Source organism: Lipophrys pholis, assembly GCF_963383615.2.
Source record: "Lipophrys pholis genome assembly, contig: SCAFFOLD_69, whole genome shotgun sequence".
NCBI classification, from domain to species: domain Eukaryota; kingdom Metazoa; phylum Chordata; class Actinopteri; order Blenniiformes; family Blenniidae; genus Lipophrys; species Lipophrys pholis.
In genome coordinates, this window is record NW_028291865.1 from 57,501 (window position 1) to 80,000 (window position 22,500).

General features: G+C 50.8%; 1 protein-coding gene across 1 annotated transcript in view; it reads left to right on the top strand.

The window, feature by feature from the left end:
• LOC308128419 (thrombospondin-type laminin G domain and EAR repeat-containing protein-like) overlaps positions 1–19,645 on the top strand; it is a 23,458-nt gene extending 3,813 nt beyond the window's left edge. Inside the window, exons 7-17 of the mRNA XM_080494115.1 lie at positions 189–204; positions 442–682; positions 777–792; positions 874–991; positions 1,104–1,218; positions 7,039–7,219; positions 11,972–12,024; positions 12,326–12,502; positions 13,464–13,642; positions 17,760–17,861; positions 18,436–19,645. Coding sequence (XP_080350241.1) covers positions 189–204; positions 442–682; positions 777–792; positions 874–991; positions 1,104–1,218; positions 7,039–7,219; positions 11,972–12,024; positions 12,326–12,502; positions 13,464–13,642; positions 17,760–17,861; positions 18,436–18,589 — 1,352 coding nt within the window. The 3' untranslated portion in view covers positions 18,590–19,645. The remainder of the gene's footprint in view (positions 1–188; positions 205–441; positions 683–776; positions 793–873; positions 992–1,103; positions 1,219–7,038; positions 7,220–11,971; positions 12,025–12,325; positions 12,503–13,463; positions 13,643–17,759; positions 17,862–18,435) is intronic.
• The last annotated feature ends 2,855 nt before the right edge of the window (positions 19,646–22,500 follow it).

Consider the following 22,500-nt stretch of genomic DNA (forward strand, 5'->3'; position numbering starts at 1 on the left):
AACCTGAGCTTCCAACTGACAACCACTGCATGTGTGTGTGTGTGTGTGTGTGTGTGTGTGTGTGTGTGTGTGTGTGTGTGTGTGTGTGTGTGTGTGTGTGTGTGTGTGTGTGTGTGTGTGTGTGACCAACCGAGACTGACACTGCCGTTTGAAGTGTGTTTCCGTGGAAACAGTGTGAGGTCTGACAGGTGCTGACTTGTACAGGTGTGTTTTTGTGCGCCGTCACTTTAAAACCCTGAAGCTGTTATCAGTTAGCCTGAGCCACCCTGTTCAGCCTTGTGTGTGTGTGTGTGTGTGTGTGTGTGTGTGTGTGTGTGTGTGTGTGTGTGTGTGTGTGTGTGTGTGTGTGTGTGTGTGTTGTGAGACTGCTTCCTCCAGGAATGGAACCGTGTTCCACTGTGAAGTCGTTCAGGCTGATCAGAGAACTTGTCTGTGTTTCAGACTGCAGAGTGATGGTGGGAGCCCCCCCACCCTGCTCTACCCCCCCACCCTGCTCAGCCCCCCCACCCTGCTCTACCCCCCCACCCTGCTCAGCCCCCCCACCCTGCTCAGCCCCCCCACCCTGCTCTACCCCCCCACCCTGCTCAGCCCCCCCACCCTGCTCTACCCCCCCACCCTGCTCTACCCCCCCACCCTGCTCAGCCCCCCCACCCTGCTCAGCCCCCCAGCAGGGACGCCTCTGGTTCAACACTCAGCAGAAAGCTCTGCTTCTGTGTGACGGACAACTGTGGAGGAATCTGTTGTTCTGTGAGTCCAACCTGTTCTTATCCTCCAAGGTTCTTCTCATGTTCTGTAATGTTCCTCTGATGTCCCTCTAATCTTCTTCTAGTGTTCTCTAGTGTTCTCTGATGTTCCTCTGACATTCCTCTTCAGACCAAGAGCGTCTGGACTACCTGGAGGACTACCAGGACCTGTACACGCGGTCCGAGACCTTTGACGTGGAGGTGTTCTCTGTCCCGTCTGAAGGCGTCTTCATGGCAGCGGCCAACAGGTGAAGAACCAGCACTGGTAGAGACTCTGTGTCTGCCAGGGTTCCTTCAAGGGTCCTCCAGATGTTCTCCAGGTCCCCATGGTAAAAGTCCTTTCCCCCCCTCCTTCTGCAGGGACTCCAGGTCCGGGTCTGGAATCTACCAGTGGAGGGACGGGTCCTTCCAGCTGTTCCAGACCATCAGCACCCAGGAGGCCCGAGCATGGAAACACTTTACCGTCCAGGACCAGGTGAGACCAGAACAAGAACCACCTAGAACAACCAGGTCAGTGAGACAGTGGTACTGCAGTGAGACAGTGGTACTGCAGTGAGACAGCGGTACTGCAGTGAGATAGTAGTACTGCAGTGAGACAGTGGTACTGCAGTGAGACAGCGGTACTGCAGTGAGATAGTAGTACTGCAGTGAGACAGTGGTACTGCAGTGAGACTTTGGTACTGCAGTGAGATAGTAGTACTGCAGTGAGACTTTGGTACTGCAGTGAGATAGTAGTACTGCAGTGAGACAGTGGTACTGCAGTGAGACAGTGGTACTGCAGTGAGACTTTGGTACTGCAGTGAGATAGTAGTACTGCAGTGAGACAATGGTACTGCAGTGAGACTTTGGTACTGCAGTGAGACAGTGGTACTGCAGTGAGACTTTGGTACTGCAGTGAGATAGTAGTACTGCAGTGAGACAGTGGTACTGCAGTGAGACAGTGGCACTGCAGTGAGACTTTGGTACTGCAGTGAGATAGTAGTACTGCAGTGAGACAGTGGTACTGCAGTGAGACAGTGGCACTGCAGTGAGATAGTAGTACTGCAGTGAGACTTTGGTACTGCAGTGAGATAGTAGTACTGCAGTGAGACAGTGGTACTGCAGTGAGACAGTGGCACTGCAGTGAGACTTTGGTACTGCAGTGAGATAGTAGTACTGCAGTGAGACAGTGGTACTGCAGTGAGACAGTGGCACTGCAGTGAGACTTTGGTACTGCAGTGAGATAGTAGTACTGCAGTGAGACAGTGGCACTGCAGTGAGATAGTAGTACTGCAGTGAGACTTTGGTACTGCAGTGAGATAGTAGTACTGCAGTGAGACAGTGGTACTGCAGTGAGACAGTGGCACTGCAGTGAGACTTTGGTACTGCAGTGAGATAGTAGTACTGCAGTGAGACAGTGGTACTGCAGTGAGACTTTGGTACTGCAGTGAGATAGTAGTACTGCAGTGAGACAGTGGCACCGCAGTGAGACAGTGGTACTGCAGTGAGACAGTGGCACTGCAGTGAGACAGTGGTACTGCAGTGAGACTTTGGTACTGCAGTGAGACAGTGGTACTGCAGTGAGACAGTGGCACTGCAGTGAGACAGTGGCACTGCAGTGAGACTTTGGTACTGCAGTGAGACAGTGGTACTGCAGTGAGACAGCATGTGACGGAGCACCCATGAACGCACCGTCATGCCCGGAGCGGACCTTTCCTCTCTCCGCTGGCCGGACAGTACCAGCGCTGGGGGCGCTCACCCGGCGCTGTCAATGTTACGGTGGAGATCAACTCCAGAAACTGGTTCCCGGGTCCAGGGACGTGTTTCCCTGCTGGAGGCAGACGAGGGTGCTCACTCTGCCTACACGTCACTCCTACATTCACACCCTCTCTCACCCTCCAGAGTAGCGGAGGGCAGCCTGCAGGGTGACTGGTGAACCCGGGCCGTACCACCAGGCGGGTTAAATGGTTTGGGCCCGGAAGGTTTCAGTCACGTGAACAATATTATTATTTATCTACTTTAAAACTTGTTGCCGGGTACTGAGGGGTTACTGTGGGGGGGCATCATCCTGTCAGTACGGGGTAATATGGATTTAATGATGGAAAAAGTATTTATTAGGATTTGGGGTTCAGAATAAAATAATGATCTTTGCTGGCGAAAGGTTCCGCCCAGTGGGAGGGGCTAAGTGGATAAAACGGGCCGCGCCGGGCCTGATGGGGGAGTTGGACTCTGGTGAGGGGGGGGACCAGGACGGATCTGTGGACCGGGACGGATCTGTGGACCAGGACTGATCTGTGGACCAGGACGGATCTGTGGACCAGGACTGATCTGTGGACCGGGACGGCTCTGTGGACCAGGACTGATCTGTGGACCAGGACGGATCTGTGGACCGGGACGGCTCTGTGGACCAGGACTGATCTGTGGACCAGGACGGATCTGTGGACCGGGACGGATCTGTGGAGTGTCTTTGTGGAATCCTGAGGTTGAGGAAGAACTCGGATGTAAATAGCCGGTACACGTTGGGAGATAGAGTTTTCTTTGCTTTGTTTATTTTCACATTTGGGTATTTTTGGGTTTTGCACTTTGTAAATATTATGATTCAGTGTTTTTGGGAGGGTTAGGGAGGCCAGAACTATAAATAGAAAACCAACAAACACAGCTGACGACTACGTCATCGTTTCCCCAGTTAGGGGAGGTTGAGAGGACCCGTCACATAAGGTGTCAGAAGTGGGATTTATTCCAGCGCCTCCAAGTGCAGACGGACGCCACAGCCACCTGAACTCACCGCGGTGGAGTTCCTCCAGTGCCTCTGGGAAGGCTGGAGTGTACCGTACAGGAGGGCCCAGATGACCTTCTGACCTCTCGGGGTCCGTCTTTACTCCAACAAGAAGCCTTGTTCCATCACCTGCGGCGGAGATGATGGTGTCAGCCCATCGCACCACCTCCTCATCCTGTCCTCCTCTCTTCACGACTCGGACATCAGTGCCTCCTCCCGTAAGCTCTCCACCACATGCTCCACCTTGTTGCTGTGGATGTTGTGTCTCTCCAGAAGCCCACTGTACCCGCCACCCGGTCCGGCTGGAACCCGGCTCTGGGCTGCGAGGAGACGCTGAGCCTGCTCACGGTTCTAGTTCCGAGGAGCGGGACGCTGATCAACGGACGGCGAGCCATTTTCAGCAGGGAAACACGGGAGAGGCGTCCGGGGAGGCCGGAGGTCTTGCAGGGCTGCGACCGATCATGGTGGCTCTTCTCAGGACTCCGTCCAGATGGAGACCATGTCCAGTCACAAGCAGCTGACGAGGAAGGTCACCAACTCAAACCTGTGACTTTCCAGGTCGCACGCGCCCTCGTGCACGACGCAGCGGAACAGCCGTGCTCCTGGAAAGTCTGTAGTACTGCAGTGAGATAGTAGTACTGCAGTGAGACAGTGGTACTGCAGTGAGACTTAGGTACTGCAGTGAGATAGTGGTACTGCAGTGAGATAGTGGTACTGCAGTGAGACTTAGGAACTGCAGTGAGATAGTAGTACTGCAGTGAGATAGTGGTACTGCAGTGAGATAGTAGCACTGCAGTGAGATAGTGGTACTGCAGTGAGACTTAGGTACTGCAGTGAGATAGTAGTACTGCAGTGAGATAGTGGTACTGCAGTGAGATAGTAGTACTGCAGTGAGACTTAGGTACTGCAGTGAGATAGTAGTACTGCAGTGAGATAGTAGCACTGCAGTGAGATAGTGGTACTGCAGTGAGACAGTGGTACTGCAGTGAGATAGTAGTACTGCAGTGAGATAGTGGTACTGCAGTGAGATAGTGGTACTGCAGTGAGATAGTAGCACTGCAGTGAGATAGTGGTACTGCAGTGAGACTTAGGTACTGCAGTGAGATAGTAGTACTGCAGTGAGATAGTGGTACTGAAGTGAGACTTAGGTACTGCAGTGAGATAGTAGTACTGCAGTGAGACTTAGGTACTGCAGTGAGATAGTAGTACTGCAGTGAGATAGTAGCACTGCAGTGAGATAGTGGTACTGCAGTGAGACTTAGGTACTGCAGTGAGATAGTAGTACTGCAGTGAGATAGTGGTACTGCAGTGAGACTTAGGTACTGCAGTGAGATAGTAGTACTGCAGTGAGATAGTAGTACTGCAGTGAGATAGTGGTACTGCAGTGAGACTTAGGTACTGCAGTGAGATAGTAGTACTGCAGTGAGACAGAGGTACTGCAGTGAGATAGTAGTACTGCAGTGAGATAGTGGTACTGCAGTGAGACTTAGGTACTGCAGTGTGATAATAGTACAGCAGTGAGACAGTGGCACTGCAGTGAGACAGTGGCACTGCAGTGGGACTTTGGTACTGCAGTGAGATAGTGGTACTGCAGTGAGATAGTAGCACTGCATTGAGATAGTGGTACTGCAGTGAGACTTAGGTACTGCAGTGAGATAGTGGTACTGCAGTGAGACTTAGGTACTGCAGTGAGATAGTGGTACTGCAGTGAGACTTGGGTACTGCAGTGAGATAGTAGTACTGCAGTGAGATAGTGGTACTGAAGTGAGACTTAGGTACTGCAGTGAGATAGCAGTACTGCAGTGAATAGTAGTACTGCAGTGAGATGGTGGCACTGCAGTGATACAGTAGTACTGCAGTGAGACAGAGGTACTGCAGTGAGACAGTGGCACTGCAGTGAGACTTAGGTACTGCCGTGAGGTAGTGGTACTGCAGTTAGACTTAGGTACTGCAGTGAGACTTAGGTACTGCAGTGAGATAGTAGTACTGCAGTGAGACAGAGGTACTGCAGTGAGATAGTGGTACTGCAGTGAGACTTAGGTACTGCAGTGAGATAGTAGTACTGCAGTGAGATAGTGGTACTGCAGTGAGACTTAGGTACTGCAGTGAGCTAGTAGTACTGCAGTGAGATAGTAGTACTGCAGTGAGACTTTGGTACTGCAGTGAGATAGTGGTACTGCAGTGAGACTTAGGTACGGCAGTGAGGTAGTGGTACTGCAGTGAGACTTAGGTACTGCAGTGAGATAGTAGTACTGCAGTGAGACAGAGGTACTGCAGTGAGATAGTGGTACTGCAGTGAGACTTAGGTACTGCAGTGAGATAGTAGTACTGCAGTGAGACTTAGGTACTGCAGTGAGATAGTAGTACTGCAGTGAGATCGTAGCACTGCAGTGAGATAGTGGTACTGCAGTGAGATAGTAGTACTGCAGTGAGACAGTGGTACTGCAGTGAGACAGTGGTACTGCAGTGAGACTTAGGTACTGGAGTGAGATAGTAGTACTGCAGTGAGATAGTGGTACTGCAGTGAGATAGTAGCACTGCAGTGAGATAGTGGTACTGCAGTGAGACTTAGGTACTGCAGTGAGATAGTAGTACTGCAGTGAGATAGTGGTACTGCAGTGAGACTTAGGTACTGCAGTGAGATAGTAGTACTGCAGTGAGATAGTAGTACTGCAGTGAGACTTTGGTACTGCAGTGAATAGTAGTACTGCAGTGAGATGGTGGCACTGCAGTGATACAGTAGTACTGCAGTGAGACAGAGGTACTGCAGTGAGACAGTGGCACTGCAGTGAGACTTAGGTACTGCCGTGAGGTAGTGGTACTGCAGTGAGACTTAGGTACTGCAGTGAGACTTAGGTACTGCAGTGAGATAGTGGTACTGCAGTGAGACTTAGGTACTGCAGTGAGATAGTAGTACTGCAGTGAGATAGTGGTACTGCAGTGAGACTTAGGTACTGCAGTGAGCTAGTAGTACTGCAGTGAGCTAGTAGTACTGCAGTGAGACTTTGGTACTGCAGTGAGATAGTGGTACTGCAGTGAGACTTAGGTACTGCAGTGAGGTAGTGGTACTGCAGTGAGACTTAGGTACTGCAGTGAGATAGTAGTACTGCAGTGAGACAGAGGTACTGCAGTGAGATAGTGGTACTGCAGTGAGACTTAGGTACTGCAGTGAGATAGTAGTACTGCAGTGAGATAGTGGTACTGCAGTGAGACTTAGGTACTGCAGTGAGATAGTAGTACTGCAGTGAGATAGTGGTACTGCAGTGAGACTTAGGTACTGCAGTGAGATAGTAGTACTGCAGTGAGATAGTAGTACTGCAGTGAGATAGTGGTACTGCAGTGAGACTTAGGTACTGCAGTGAGATAGTAGTACTGCAGTGAGACAGAGGTACTGCAGTGAGATAGTAGTACTGCAGTGAGACTTAGGTACTGCAGTGAGATAGTAGTACTGCAGTGAGACAGAGGTACTGCAGTGAGACAGTGGTACTGCCCCCTGCAGTGGCACACACACATTGAAACGATGTCTTTTGGTGGTTCCAGGTGTTTCTGGTGGTGGCGAACTTCATGGAGGCGGAGCCTGAGCTGTCAGTCATCTACCGCTGGAGCCGGCGGCGGCGGCGCTTCCTGCGGTTCCAGACTCTGGAAACTCACGCCGCTCTGGACTGGGAGGCCTTCCACATCCACAACCACACCTTCCTGGTGGTAGCCAATCACAGACGAGGTGATCAGTACACCGACCAATCACGTCGACTTGAGTCAGTTTCAATGACGCTTGTGTTGATCCAAATGCTAAACAGTCACATGACCAAGCAGTCGAGATGGAGGGAAGAAAAGCTCTTTACAGGGACGAACCTGCAGAACCAGGTCCCGTCTTCACAGAGCATCCTGAGACTAAAAGTCTCTGAGTGACGTCACTTTTAAAAAACATCTTAGAACTCCTTCAGTTTGAAGATTTTTCTTTGACTTTTCACTTCCTGAGATAAAAGTAATTCACAAACATCTGAAGGCCTAAGAGAACTCCTGAGGGGGGACAAGATGGTGTCTGTCTCCAGGTGACACCTGTCTCCAGGTGACACCTGTCTCCAGCTGACACCTGTCTCCAGCTGATACCTGTCTCCAGCTGATACCTGTCTCCAGGTGACACCTGTCTCCAGGTGATACCTGTCTCCAGCTGATACCTGTCTCCAGGTGACACCTGTCTCCAGCTGATACCTGTCTCCAGCTGATACCTGTCTCCAGCTGATACCTGTCTCCAGGTGATACCTGTCTCCAGCTGATACCTGTCTCCAGGTGATACCTGTCTCCAGGTGAGCTGCAGTACACTGTGACACCTGTCTCCAGGTGATACCTGTCTCCAGTTGACACCTGTCTCCAGGTGATACCTGTCTCCAGGTGATACCTGTCTCCAGTTGACACCTGTCTCCAGCTGATACCTGTCTCCAGGTGACACCTGTCTCCAGGTGACACCTGTCTCCAGCTGACACCTGTCTCCAGTTGACACCTGTCTCCAGGTGACACCTGTCTCCAGGTGACACCTGTCTCCAGCTGACACCTGTCTCCAGGTGACACCTGTCTCCAGGTGACACCTGTCTCCAGGTGAGCTGCAGCAGCCCCACCTTGGAGGTAAATCACAGGAACTCCACCATTAATATGGTTCTAATACATTAAGAGGTCCAAATAAGCAGCGAGGACAGAACAGAGAACAATAATCAAATCAATATAATAACCAGCATGAGAACCAGGTGAGTTCAGTCATTTTAAGCTGTGAACAAATCAAATGAGGTTTTCTGAGTTTCAACATAAAATATTGTTCCTTATTTCACATGTTGAATATTTGAAGGGTTAATTTTACTCTCCATTCATTAGGAGGAGCTCAGAGGCTTGGTTCTCTCTTCTTTCTCTACCAGCCAATCAGCTTTCAGCATCATGGAGCGACGGGTTGACCGCTCCTCCTCACTGAGATCAGAGCTGCTCTTAGAACCTTCCTCATTCGGTTCTACAGGAGGTTCAGGTGGAGGTTCGAGTATAGGTTCTAGTGGAGGTTCTGGTGGAGGTTCCAGAGGAGGTTTAGGTGGAGGTTCTAGTGGAGGTTTGAGTATAGGTTCTAGTGGAGGTTCTGGTGGAGGTTCAGGTGGAGGTTCTAGTGGAGGTTTGAGTATAAGTTCTAGTGGAGGTTCTGGTGGAGGTTCCAGAGGAGGTTTAGGTGGAGGTTCTAGTGGAGGTTTGAGTATAGGTTCTAGTGGAGATTCTGGTGGAGGTTCTGGTGGAGGTTCTGTGAAGGTTGTAGTATAGGTTCTAGTGGCGATTCTGGTGGAGGTTCTGGTGGAGGTTCTAGAGGAGGTTCTGTGAAGGTTGTAGTATAGGTTCTAGTGGCGATTCTGGTGGAGGTTCTAGTGGAGATTCTAGTGGAGGTTCTGGTGGAGGTTCTGGTGGAAGTTCTACAGGAGGTTCTACAGGAGGTTCTGTGAAGGTTCAAGTGGAGTTTCTAATGGAAGTTCTGGTGGACGTTTACAAGAGGTTCTGGTGGAGGTTCTTGTACAAGTTCTAGCATATGTTCTACTGGAGGTTCTGGTGGAGATTCTAGTGGAGGTTCTGGTGGAGACATGATGCAGCAGCTGGGAGGTAATCTGAGAGAAGATCAGAGCAGCTGGTTGAAGAAACGTTTGAAGATCCAACAGACAAGATCAAACACACTGCAGCTGCTCACACACACACACACACACACACACACACACACACACACACACACACACACACACACACACACACACACACACACACACACACACACACACACACACACACACACACACACACACACACACACACACACACACACACACACACACACACACACACACACAGCTTCAGGAAAGCTTCAAATCTTCTCTTTAACTTTCTCACAAGCTTCACACAGAAACTTTAACCACAAAATTAAGCTGCTACTTTCCTCCAGGGGGCGCTGCTGGTCAGTGACTGGAAGCTCCTCCAGGGGGCGCTGCTGGTCAGTGACTGGAAGCTCCTCCAGGGGGCGCTGCTGGTCAGTGAGTGGAAGCTCCTCCAGGGGGCGCTGCTGGTCAGTGAGTGGAAGCTCCTCCAGGGGGCGCTGCTGGTCAGTGACTGGAAGCTCCTCCAGGGGGCGCTGCTGGTCAGTGAGTGGAAGCTCCTCCAGGGGGCGCTGCTGGTCAGTGAGTGGAAGCTCCTCCAGGGGGCGCTGCTGGTCAGTGAGTGGAAGCTCCTCCAGGGGGCGCTGCTGGTCAGTGAGTGGAAGCTCCTCCAGGGGGCGCTGCTGGTCAGTGAGTGGAAGCTCCTCCAGGGGGCGCTGCTGGTCAGTGACTGGAAGCTCCTCCAGGGAGCGCTGCTGGTCAGTGACTGGAAGCTCCTCCAGGGGGCGCTGCTGGTCAGTGTATTTTGGCCTCTGGAGGATGAGGACTGACTGTGATCACACATGTAAAGTTTGAGGCTGATTGAAGCATGTATAGGCCGGTTCTGCAGCACTTCCTGTCCATCCTCCAGGTGGCGCTCTCACTGTGACTTTTTATTGGTCTGTGGAATTCATCAGAGAACTGTAACACTGGAGGACTGTAACACTGGAGGACTGTAACACTGTAGGATTGTAACACTGGAGGACTGTAACACTGGAGGACTGTAACACTGGAGGATTGTAACACTGTAGGACTGTAACACTGGAGGACTGTAACACTGGAGGACTGTAACACTGTAGGACTGTAACACTGGAGGACTGTAACACTGGAGGATTGTAACACTGTAGGACTGTAACACTGGAGGACTGTAACACTGGAGAACTGTAACACTGTAGGACTGTAACACTGTAGGACTGTAACACTGGAGGACTGTAACACTGTAGGACTGTAACACTGGAGGACTGTAACACTGGAGAACTGTAACACTGTAGGACTGTAACACTGGAGGACTGTAACACTGGAGAACTGTAACACTGTAGGACTGTAACACTGTAGGACTGTAACACTGGAGGACTGTAACACTGGAGAACTGTAACACTGTAGGACTGTAACACTGGAGGACTGTAACACTGGAGAACTGTAACACTGTAGGACTGTAACACTGTAGGATTGTAACACTGGAGGATTGTAACACTGGAGGATTGTAACACTGTAGGATTGTAACACTGTAGGACTGTAACACTGTAGGATTGTAACACTGTAGGATTGTAACACTGTAGGATTGTAACACTGGAGGACTGTAACACTGGAGAACTGTAACACTGTAGGACTGTAACACTGGAGGACTGTAACACTGTAGGATTGTAACACTGTAGGATTGTAACACTGGAGGACTGTAACACTGGAGAACTGTAACACTGTAACACTGGAGGACTGTAACACTGGAGAACTGTAACACTGGAGAACTGTAACACTGTAGGACTGTAACACTGGAGAACTGTAACACTGTAGGACTGTAACACTGGAGGACTGTAACACTCTAGGATTGTAACACTGGAGGACTGTAACACTGTAGGATTGTAACACTGTAGGATTGTAACACTGGAGGACTGTAACACTGGAGAACTGTAACACTGTAGGACTGTAACACTGGAGAACTGTAACACTGTAGGACTGTAACACTGGAGGACTGTAACACTCTAGGATTGTAACACTGGAGGACTGTAACACTGTAGGATTGTAACACTGTAGGATTGTAACACTGTTGGACTGTAACACTGGAGGACTGTAACACTGGAGGACTGTAACACTGGAGAACTGTAACACTGTAGGATTGTAACACTGTAGGACTGTAACACTGGAGAACTGTAACACTGTAGGATTGTAACACTGTAGGATTGTAACACTGGAGGACTGTAACACTGTAGGACTGTAACACTGTAGGATTGTAACACTGGAGGACTGTAACACTGGAGAACTGTAACACTGTAGGATTGTAACACTGTAGGATTGTAACACTGTAGGACTGTAACACTGGAGGACTGTAACACTGGAGGACTGTAACACTGGAGAACTGTAACACTGTAGGATTGTAACACTGGAGGACTGTAATACTGGAGAACTGTAACACTGTAGGATTGTAACACTGTAGGATTGTAACACTGGAGGACTGTAACACTGTAGGATTGTAACACTGTAGGATTGTAACACTGGAGGACTGTAACACTGGAGGACTGTAACACTGTAGGATTGTAACACTGCAGGATTGTAACACTGGAGGATTGTAACACTGGAGGACTGTAACACTGTAGGACTGTAACACTGGAGGACTGTAACACTGGAGAACTGTAACACTGTAGGACTGTAACACTGGAGGACTGTAACACTGGAGAACTGTAACACTGGAGGACTGTAACACTGGAGGACTGTAACACTGTAGGACTGTAACACTGGAGAACTGTAACACTGGAGGACTGTAACACTGGAGAACTGTAACACTGGAGGACTGTATAACTTTAGGATTGTAACTGTGTTCTGTGTGTCTTCAGACTCCAACCACAACATCCACAGTGTGATCTACAGGTGGAACCCAGAGTCCAAGGTGAGTCCGACTGTCCCTCCATGACCCTCGTCTATAAACGCTGCTGACGAACTAAACAGGTCCTGGAAGATTCGTACGCCTCCTCCATCCTGAACTCTGGGATCTAAAGATAATTTGTTCAGGGAGAATCTGGAACCTATATTAGGACTTGGACCTGAGCAAGAACATTCTGGAGACGAGGACACTGGTGATGGTGAAGGGGTGAACTGAACCAGGTCCTCTCCAGGTTCTCTCTTGGGTTCTCTCCATTGTTCTCTCCAGTATTGTTCTCCTCTGTTCCTCACCACCTTGTCCCCCCCAGATGTTCGAGGTAAACCAGACCCTGTCCACATCCGGAGCGTACGACTGGGAGTTCTTCTCGGCGGGACCGTTCCACTTCCTGGCGGTTGCGAACACGTTCGACGGCCAGACGACAGTGGTCAGTTCCACCGTCTACGTTTGGTTGGACGGCGGCTTCCAGACCTTCCAGAACATCCCGGTGAGCCACCGGCTTGAAGGGAACGACTCCTTACCTGTCCAGGTAGTGGGACACCCCCACCCCAGCCATGCAGCAGGCAGCGCTCTGATTGGTTCAGCTGTTCAGACTGGAGGACTCGGTCTTGAACCTCAATCAGATTCAGGGTCGACTGCTTTCACTTGCTGTCCGGAATCAGATTCCTGCTCAGAACGTCACCTTCACCTGGACCTGGTCTTCAGTAAGACCACGTTCATGACCTGCAGACCTGGTCCGGACTCACCCGGTGTGTCTTTGGTTGTCTTCGTTCTCTGCCAACCTCTTGTTAGTGCCTCAGACCCTCTTAGACCTCAACCCACCTCAGATGTTCTCAGAGAAACTTAGACCACCTCAATCTGGACAGTTTTACCCTTGTGGGTTGTCCCAGTCCCTGGTAGTCAAGGACCTCCTGACAGTCCCTGGTGGATCAGTCAGAGACCTCCTGACAGTCCCTGGTGGATCAGTCAGGGACCTCCTGACAGTCCCTGGTAGAGCAGTCAGGGACCTCCTGACAGTCCCTGGTGGATCAGTCAGGGACCTCCTGACAGTCCCTGGTAGAGCAGTCAGGGACCTCCTGACAGTCCCTGGTAGATCAGTCAGGGACCTCCTGACAGTCCCTGGTAGAGCAGTCAGGGACTTCCTGACAGTCCCTGGTAGATCAGTCATAGAGCTCCTGACAGTCCCTGGTAGATCAGTCAGGGACCTCCTGACAGTCCCTGGTAGAGCAGTCAGGGACCTCCTGACAGTCCCTGTTAGATCAGTCATAGAGCTCCTGACAGTCCCTGGTAGATCAGTCAGGGACCTCCTGACAGTCCCTGGTAGATCAGTCATGGACCACCTGACAGTCCCAGAGTGTTTCGTATGTGAGAGCAGCTGCTGGTCCTGGATCAGTTCTGCTGGCCCCATACCGGGTCTCAGTTTTCACAGTGTCCTGGTCTCTCTGCAGACTGTGGGGGCCACCGACTGGGAGATGTTCCAGATCGAGGACCGGGTCTTCCTGGCGGTGGCAAACAGCCAGAAGGTTCTGGACCGTGGTCCGAGTCTCTACAGCATCAACTCCACCATCTACGAGCTGAACACCCTGACCCGGACCTTCATCCGCTTCCAGGACATCCTGACTCACAGGTGACTCCTCCGAATACCTACCCCCCCGAGCAATGACCCCCCCCTTTAGAGTACTGACCCCCTGAATACTGACCCCCCCTGAGACTACCAACCCCCCATTAGAGTACTGACCCCCTGAATACTGACCCCACTTGGAGTACCAAACCCCCCTTAGAGTACTGACCCTCTGAATACTGACCCCACTTAGAGTACCAGACCCCCCTTAGAGTACTGAGCCCTCCTTAAAGTACTGATCCTCTGAATACTGACCCCCCCGAATACTGACCCCACTTAGAGTACCACCCCCACTTAGAGTACCACCCCCCCTTAGAGTACTGACACCTCCTTAGAGTACTGATCCTCTGAATACTGATCCCCCCGAATTCCTACCCCCCCCTGAGCCCCGACCCCCCCTTAGAGTACTGACCCCCCTGTCAGGATTAACTCTAGTTTTCTCTTATCTTGGTAACTTCAGGATTAACTCTGGTTTTCTCTTATCCAGGTAACTTCAGGATTAACTCTGGTTTTCTCTTATCTTGGTAACTTCAGGATTAACTCTGGTTTTCTCTCATCTTGGTAACTTCAGGATTAACCCTGGTTTTCTCTTATCTAGGTAACTTCAGGATTAACTCTGGTTTTCTCTTATCCAGGTAACTTCAGGATTAACTCTGGTTTTCTCTTATCTTGGTAACTTCAGGATTAACTCTGGTTTTCTCTCATCTTGGTAACTTCAGGATTAACCCTGGTTTTCTCTTATCTAGGTAACTTCAGGATTAACTCTGGTTTTCTCTTATCTTGGTAACTTCAGGATTAACTCTGGTTTTCTCTTATCTTGGTAACTTCAGGATTAACCCTGGTTTTCTCTTATCTTGGTAACTTCAGGATTAACTCTGGTTTTCTCTTATCTTGGTAACTTCAGGATTAACCCTGGTTTTCTCTTATCTAGGTAACTTCAGGATTAACCCTGGTTTTCTCTTATCTTGGTAACTTCAGGATTAACTCTGGTTTTCTCTTATCAAGGTAACTTCAGGATTAACTCTGGTTTTCTCTTATCTAGGTAACTTCAGGATTAACCCTGGTTTTCTCTTATCTAGGTAACTTCAGGATTAACCCTGGTTTTCTCTTATCCAGGTAACTTCACGATTAACTCTGGTTTTCTCTTATCTTGGTAACTTCAGGATTAACCCTGGTTTTCTCTTATCTTGGTAACTTCAGGATTAACTCTGGTTTTCTCTTATCAAGGTAACTTCAGGATTAACTCTGGTTTTCTCTTATCTAGGTAACTTCAGGATTAACCCTGGTTTTCTCTTATCTAGGTAACTTCAGGATTAACCCTGGTTTTCTCTTATCCAGGTAACTTCAGGATTAACTCTGGTTTTCTCTTATCTAGGTAACTTCAGGATTAACTCTGGTTTTCTCTTATCTTGGTAACTTCAGGATTAACTCTGGTTTTCTCTTATCTAGGTAACTTCAGGATTAACTCTGGTTTTCTCTGGTTCATATCACAGTTGTACTTCAGCAGATACTCACCATCGCACTGATCAGCCTCTAAGTCCTGCAACACATTTTTTACTTTTAGTTTCTATATATTTTTGGACTCACATGATACCTCAGTGTCTCCTCCTCCTGCAGTGTCTCCTCCTCCTGCAGTGTCTCCTCCTCCTGCAGTGTCTCCTCCTCCTACAGTGTCTCCTCCTCCTGCAGTGTCTCCCCCTCCTGCAGTGTCTCCTCCTCCTGCAGTGTCTCCTCCTCCTACAGTGTCTCCTCCTGCAGTGTCTCCTCCTCCTGCAGTGTCTCCTCCTTTTGCAGTGTCTCCTCCTGCAGTGTCTCCTCCTCCTGCAGTGTGTCCTCCTCCTGCAGCGTCTCCTCCTCCTGCAGTGTGTCCTCCTCCTGCAGTGTGTCCTCCTCCTGCAGTGTCTCCTCCTCCTGCAGTGTCTCCTCCTCCTGCAGTGTGTCCTCCTGCAGTGTCTCCTCCTCCTGCAGTGTCTCCTCCTACAGTGTCTCCTCCTCCTGCAGTGTCTCCTCCTCCTGCAGTGTGTCCTTCTCCTGCAGTGTCTCCTCCTCCTGCAGTGTGTCCTCCTCCTGCAGTGTCTCCTCCTCCTACAGTGTCTCCTCCTGCAGTGTCTCCTCCTCCTGCAGTGTGTCCTCCTCCTGCAGTGTCTCCTCCTCCTGCAGTGTCTCCTCCTGCAGTGTCTCCTCCTCCTGCAGTGTCTCCTCCTCCTGCAGTGTCTCCTCCTCCTGCAGTGTCTCCTCCTCCTGCAGTGTCTCCTCCTGCAGTGTCTCCTCCTCCTGCAGTGTCTCCTCCTCCTGCAGTGTCTCCTCCTGCAGTGTCTCCTCCTCCTGCATATACATATATGAATCAAGAGAAGTCATATTGACATTTGAAAGGACATGGCAAGACTGTACTTGCAATAAAGTCTTTAAGAACTGTCAGCAGTCAGGACAGAGTCACTGTCCCTCCCTGGATCTCCTCCATCGCTCTCGCTCTCTCTCTCTCTCTCTCTCTCTCTCTCTCTTTCTCCCTCCCTCCCTCCCTCCATCCCTCTCTCCCTCCCTCCCTCTCTCTCTCTCTTCATGTTGTTGAAGGAGCAGTTTGTCCTCCGCAGCAGTAAATGAAGTCTCTCCATCATCCATTGTCCTGAATTGCCTGCGGTGATTCTGTGGTCCGTTTCATGGAGTCCCTCTGTCCTGACTCGACTAAGAGTCCCTCCGTCCTGACTCGACTAAGAGTCTCTCGTCCTGACTCGACTAAGAGTCTCTCCGTCCTGACTCGACTAAGAGTCTCTCTGTCCTGATTCGACTAAGAGTCTCTCTGTCCTGACTCGACTAAGAGTCCCTCCGTCCTGACTCGACTAAGAGTCTCTCTGTCCTGACTCGACTAAGAGTCTCTCCGTCCTGACTCGACTAAGAGTCTCTCCATCCTGATTCGACTAAGAGTCTCTCGTCCTGACTCGACTAAGAGTCTCTCGTCCTGACTCGACTAAGAGTCCCTCTGTCCTGACTCGACTAAGAGTCTCTCCGTCCTGACTCGACTAAGAGTCTCTCCGTCCTGACTCGACTAAGAGTCTCTCCGTCCTGATTCGACTAAGAGTCCCTCCGTCCTGACTCGACTAAGAGTCTCTCGTCCTGACTCGACTAAGAGTCTCTCGTCCTGACTCGACTAAGAGTCTCTCTGTCCTGACTCGACTAAGAGTCTCTCGTCCTGACTCGACTAAGAGTCTCTCTGTCCTGACTCGACTAAGAGTCTCTCGTCCTGATTCGACTAAGAGTCTCTCTGTCCTGACTCGACTAAGAGTCTCTCGTCCTGACTCGACTAAGAGTCCCTCTGTCGTGACTCGACTAAGAGTCTCTCCGTCCTGACTCGACTAAGAGTCTCTCCGTCCTGACTCGACTAAGAGTCCCTCCATCCTGACTCGACTAAGAGTCCCTCCATCCTGACTCGACTAAGAGTCTCTCTGTCCTGACTCGACTAAGAGTCTCTCTGTACTGATTCGACTAAGAGTCCCTCCGTCCTGACTCGACTAAGAGTCCCTCTGTCCTGACTCGACTTAGAGTCTCTCTGTCCTGACTCGACTAAGAGTCTCTCGTCCTGACTCGACTAAGAGTCTCTCAGTCCTGACTCGACTAAGAGTCTCTCAGTCCTTACTCGACTAAGAGTTGGTGTTGTTGTTACTGTTGTTGCTGTTGATGGTGTTGCTGCTGATGGTGTTGCTGTTGATGGTGTTGCTGTTGATGGTGTTGCTGCTGATGGTGTTGCTGCTGATGGTGTTGCTGATGGTGTTGCTGCTGATGGTGTTGCTGATGGTGTTGCTGCTGATGGTGTTGCTGCTGATGGTGTTGCTGCTGATGGTGTTGCTGATGGTGTTGCTGCTGATGGTGTTGCTGATGGTGTTGCTGATGATGGTGTTGCTGATGATGGTGTTGCTGCTGATGGTGGTGCTGATGGTGTTGCTGATGGTGTTGCTGTTGATGGTGTTGCTTCTGATGGTGTTGCTGATGGTGTTGCTGCTGATGGTGTTGCTGCTGATGGTGTTGCTGATGGTGTTGCTGATGGTGTTGCTGATGGTGTTGCTGTTGATGGTGTTGCTGATGGTGTTGCTGATGGTGTTGCTGATGGTGTTGCTGTTCTTGTGTGCAGTGCGGTGGATTGGGAATTCTTTACCGTGGGAGAGGAGAAGTTCCTCGTGGTGGCGAATTCCCATGATGGCAGCTCGTATTCTCTGAACAGCGTCGTCTACAGGTCCTCACTCCGTCCTCACTCCTCTGTTATCACTCCGTCCTCACTCCTCTGTTATCTCTCCGTCCTCACTCCTCTGTTATCACTCCGTCCTCACTCCTCTGTTATCACTCCATCCTCACTCCTCTGTTATCACTCCGTCCTCACTCCTCTGTTATCACTCCGTCCTCACTCCTCTGTTATCACTCCGTCCTCACTCCTCTGTTATCTCTCCGTCCTCACTCCTCTGTTATCACTTCGTCCTCACTCCTCTGTTATCACTCCGTCCTCACTCCTCTGTTATCACTCCGTCCTCACTCCTCTGTTATCACTCCATCCTCACTCCTCTGTTATCACTCCGTCCTCACTCCTCTGTTATCACTCCGTCCTCCTTCCTTTATCACTCCGTCCTCCCTCCTTTATCACTCCGTCCTCCTTCCTTTATCACTCCATACTCACTCCTTTATCACTCCATCCTCACTCCTTTGTCTCTCCGTCCTCACTCTTTTATCACTCTGTTATCACTCCACCTTCACTCTGTCACAGTGTTTCTGTCCTCTCTCCTCTTTAACGCTGTAGTGTGGGACTATATTTTCAGGTGGAAGGGTTACGAGGGCTTCGTTGCCGTCCACAGTCTTCCCACCTTCGGCTGTCGGGACTGGGAACACTTCAGCACCGCCGAAGGCTCCTTCCTCATCTACTCCAGCGCCACCTCCAGGCTGAGCAAGGTCTTCAGACTGCACACCTACTGACACGTGGAGTCAGTACTGAAGAGGGAGACAGGAACGTCTCCACAGTCAGGACAGAGACATACAGATAGAAACAGAGACAGGACAGAGACAGACAAACGTTTTGTATTTATAGTCACCATGGTAACCAGTTTACTGTTACCATGACAACCAAGCCTTTGTCTATTATTGTTGTGGTTGAAGCAGAGGTTGGACATGTGTAATCTGATTACAGATTACAGCTCGTGAGGACACAGGACCAGTGTTCTCAGTTCAGAAGACGTAGTAGTTTCATGAAATGCTGTACTTTGTTAGATGTTGTACTTGGAGGTACATGTACCAGTGAATAGATGATTAAATACTGTGTTCTTCATATTTACTGTGCCAACATTATTGACAACCCTCAGCTGAACACCGTCCGCAGGACGACTGTTTACCACTGGAACCGCTAGATCCACTGGATCCAGTGGATCCGCTGGAACGGCTGGAACCACCGGAACTCCCAGAACCACTGGCACTGCCTGTTCACCTGGCTGGACCCACTGAAACCACTGGAACTGCCGGAACCACGAGAGCAACTAGAACCACTGGGATCACTGGAACCACCGGGACCTGGAACCACTGGAACCACTGAAGCCAGTGGGACCACTGAAGCCACCGGGATCACTGGAACCACCGCAACCACTGGAACCACTGACTGGAACCACCGGGACCTGGAACCACTGGAACCACCGAAGCCACCGGGATCACTGGAACCACCGGAACTTGGAACCACCGCAACCACTGGAACCACTGGGAAACACTGGAACCACTGGGATCACTGGAACCACCGGGATCACGGGAAACACTGGAACCACTGGAACTACTAGAACAACTAAAACCACCGGAACCTCTGGAACCACCGAAACCACCGGAAAATGGAACCACTGGAACCACTGAAGCCACTGGGACCACTGGAACCACTGGGACCACTGGAACCACTGGAACCACTGGAACCACTGGGGTCACCATTATTTCCATAATGGCTTCGGTTTTGTTTTTGTTTTTTCAAGTTCAATAATTAAAAGGAAGTTTCAGTTGAACTAAATGTTGTGATTAGTTTTTGTCCCTCCAAACAAAAGCAGAGGTAGAAGTAAAATACTGATGTGTAATTGGTCAGACAGTGTCACCACTTTTACTTTGTAGAGTTAAAATAATCAGTTATTAATTAGTAATAGATTACTGAAAGTAATAAATCACTGAAAGTAATTTACGAAGATTTTTAATTATTAATGGAAGTAAATGGTCATTTACTCATTAACGACTCCTAAAGTAATTGAGTAATTACTGAAAAGTTAATAAATTATCCCAAATATTTTATTTATTCATGAAAATTTCTTAATGAATATATTTGTTATTTATGTATTAATAATAACTCGGGGCACCACCAGATACACTGGAAATAGCTAATACCAAAATATCAGTCTCGTTTGTAAAAAGTTTATTTAAGTTAGTTAATATTTCTGTGTAAAATATAACAATGTTAAATAAAAGGGAAGGTGTGAGATCCGAGCACAGACTGTTACAAACCAGTGAAGTGTCAACAATAAATACACAATAAATACACAATAAATACACAATAAATACACAATAATCACCAAGAAGCGTTCAGTTCAGCTAACAGGTATTTATTAACTAAATGTATTAATTCATCAATAATTCTGAAATCATCTCTTAAATCAACAAATTCAAAGAGCAAACGACATCGAACACGGAGATCTAATCTATTAACCAGCAACACTATGTACAAAGAGTGTGTGACCGCGAACGTCCACCAGGGGGAGGCAGACCCTGCAGGGCAGTGTGAGTGGGTGTAATGACCCGAACGTCCACCAGGTGGAGGCAGACCCTGCAGGGCAGTGTGAGTGGGTGTAATGACCCGGACGTCCACCAGGTGGAGGCAGACCCTGCAGGGCAGTGTGAGTGGGTGTAATGACCCGAACGTCCACCAGGTGGAGGCAGACCCTGCAGGGCAGTGTGAGTGGGTGTAATGACCCGGACGTCCACCAGGTGGAGGCAGACCCTGCAGGGCAGTGTGAGTGGGTGTAATGACCCGAACGTCCACCAGGTGGAGGCAGACCCTGCAGGGCAGGGTGAGTGGGTGTAATGACCCGGACGTCCACCAGGTGGAGGCAGACCCTGCAGGGCAGTGTGAGTGGGTGTAATGACCCGGACGTCCACCAGGTGGAGGCAGACCCTGCAGGGCAGTGTGAGTGGGTGTAATGACCCGGACGTCCACCAGGTGGAGGCAGACCCTGCAGGGCAGGGTGAGTGGGTGTAATGACCTCGAATAGTCGCCAGAGTGAGGCCGATGTGAAGTTCAGTGTGGTGACCCTGATGACCACTGGGGGCGTGCAGTGGCGCCCAGAGGGACACATCGGCATGGTTTTCATCTGTGGTATGTGACACCTGAGGACAAGAAAAGTATTAATTCTAATCCCTGTCCCTCCTAGGCCCTGCTGGGGAGGAGAGGAGAGGAGAGGAGAGGAGAGAGAGGAGAGGAGAGGAGAGGAGTGGAGAGGAGAGGAGAGGAGAGGGGAGAGAGGAGAGGAGAGGAGAGGAGAGGAGAGGGGAGAGAGGAGTGGAGAGGAGAGGAGAGGAGAGGAGAGGAGTGGAGAGGAGAGGAGAGAGAGGAGTGGAGAGGAGAGGAGAGGAGAGGGGAGAGAGGAGTGGAGAGGAGAGGAGAGGAGAAGGGAGGGGAGAGGAGAGAGGAGATGAGTGGAGAGGAGAGGAGTGGAGAGGAGAGGAGAGGAGAAGGGAGGGGAGAGGAGAGGAGAGGAGAGGAGAGGGGAGAGAGGAGAGGAGAGGAGAGGAGAGGAGTGGAGAGGAGAGGAGAGGGGAGAGGAGTGGAGAAGAGAGGGGAGAGAGGAGTGGAGAGGAGAGGAGAGGAGGGGAGAGGAGAGGAGAGGAGAGAGGAGAGAGGAGAGGACAGGAGTGGAGAGGTGAGGAGAGGGGGGGAGAGGAGAGGAGAAGGGAGGGGAGAGAGGAGTGGAGAGGAGAGGGGAGAGAGGGGTGGAGAGGAGAGGAGAGGAGAGGAGAGGAGAGGAGAGGAGTGGAGAGGAGAGGAGAGGAGAGGGGAGAGAGGAGTGGCGTGGAGAGGAGAGGAGAGGAGAGGAGAGGAGTGGAGTGGAGAGGAGAGGAGAGGAGTGGAGAGGAGAGGAGTGGAGAGGAGAAGAGAGGGGAGAGGAGAGGAGTGGAGAGGAGAGGAGAGGAGTGGAGAGGGGAGAGAGGAGTGGAGAGGAGAGGAGAGGAGAGGAGTGGAGAGGAGTGGAGAGGAGAGGAGTGGAGAGGAGAAGGGAGGGGAGAGGAGAGGAGAGGGGAGAGGAGAGGAGTGGAGAGGAGAGGAGAGGAGAGGAGAGGAGTGGAGAGGGGAGAGAGGAGTGGAGAGGAGAGGAGAGGGGAGAGAGGAGTGGAGAGGAGAGGAGAGGAGAAGGGAGGGGGGAGGGGAGAGGAGAGGAGTGGAGAGGAGAGGAGAGGAGAGGAGAGGGGAGAGAGGAGTGGAGAGGAGAGGAGAGGGGAGAGAGGAGTGGAGAGGAGAGGAGAGGAGAAGGGAGGGGAGAGGAGAGGAGAGGGGAGAGAGGAGAGGAGTGGAGAGGAGAGGAGAGGAGAAGGGAGGGGAGAGGAGAGGAGAGGGGAGAGAGGAGTGGAGTGGAGAGGAGAGGAGAGGAGAAGGGAGGGGAGAGGAGAGGAGAGGAGAGGAGAGGGGAGAGAGAGAGGAGAGGAGAGGAGAAGGGAGGGGAGAGGAGAGGGGAGAGAGGAGAGGAGAGGAGAGGAGAGGAGAGGAGAGGAGAGGAGAGGAGAGGAGAGGGGAGAGGAGTGGAGAAGAGAGGGGAGAGAGGAGTGGAGAGGAGAGGAGAGGAGAGGAGAGGAGAGAGGAGAGAGGAGAGGACAGGAGT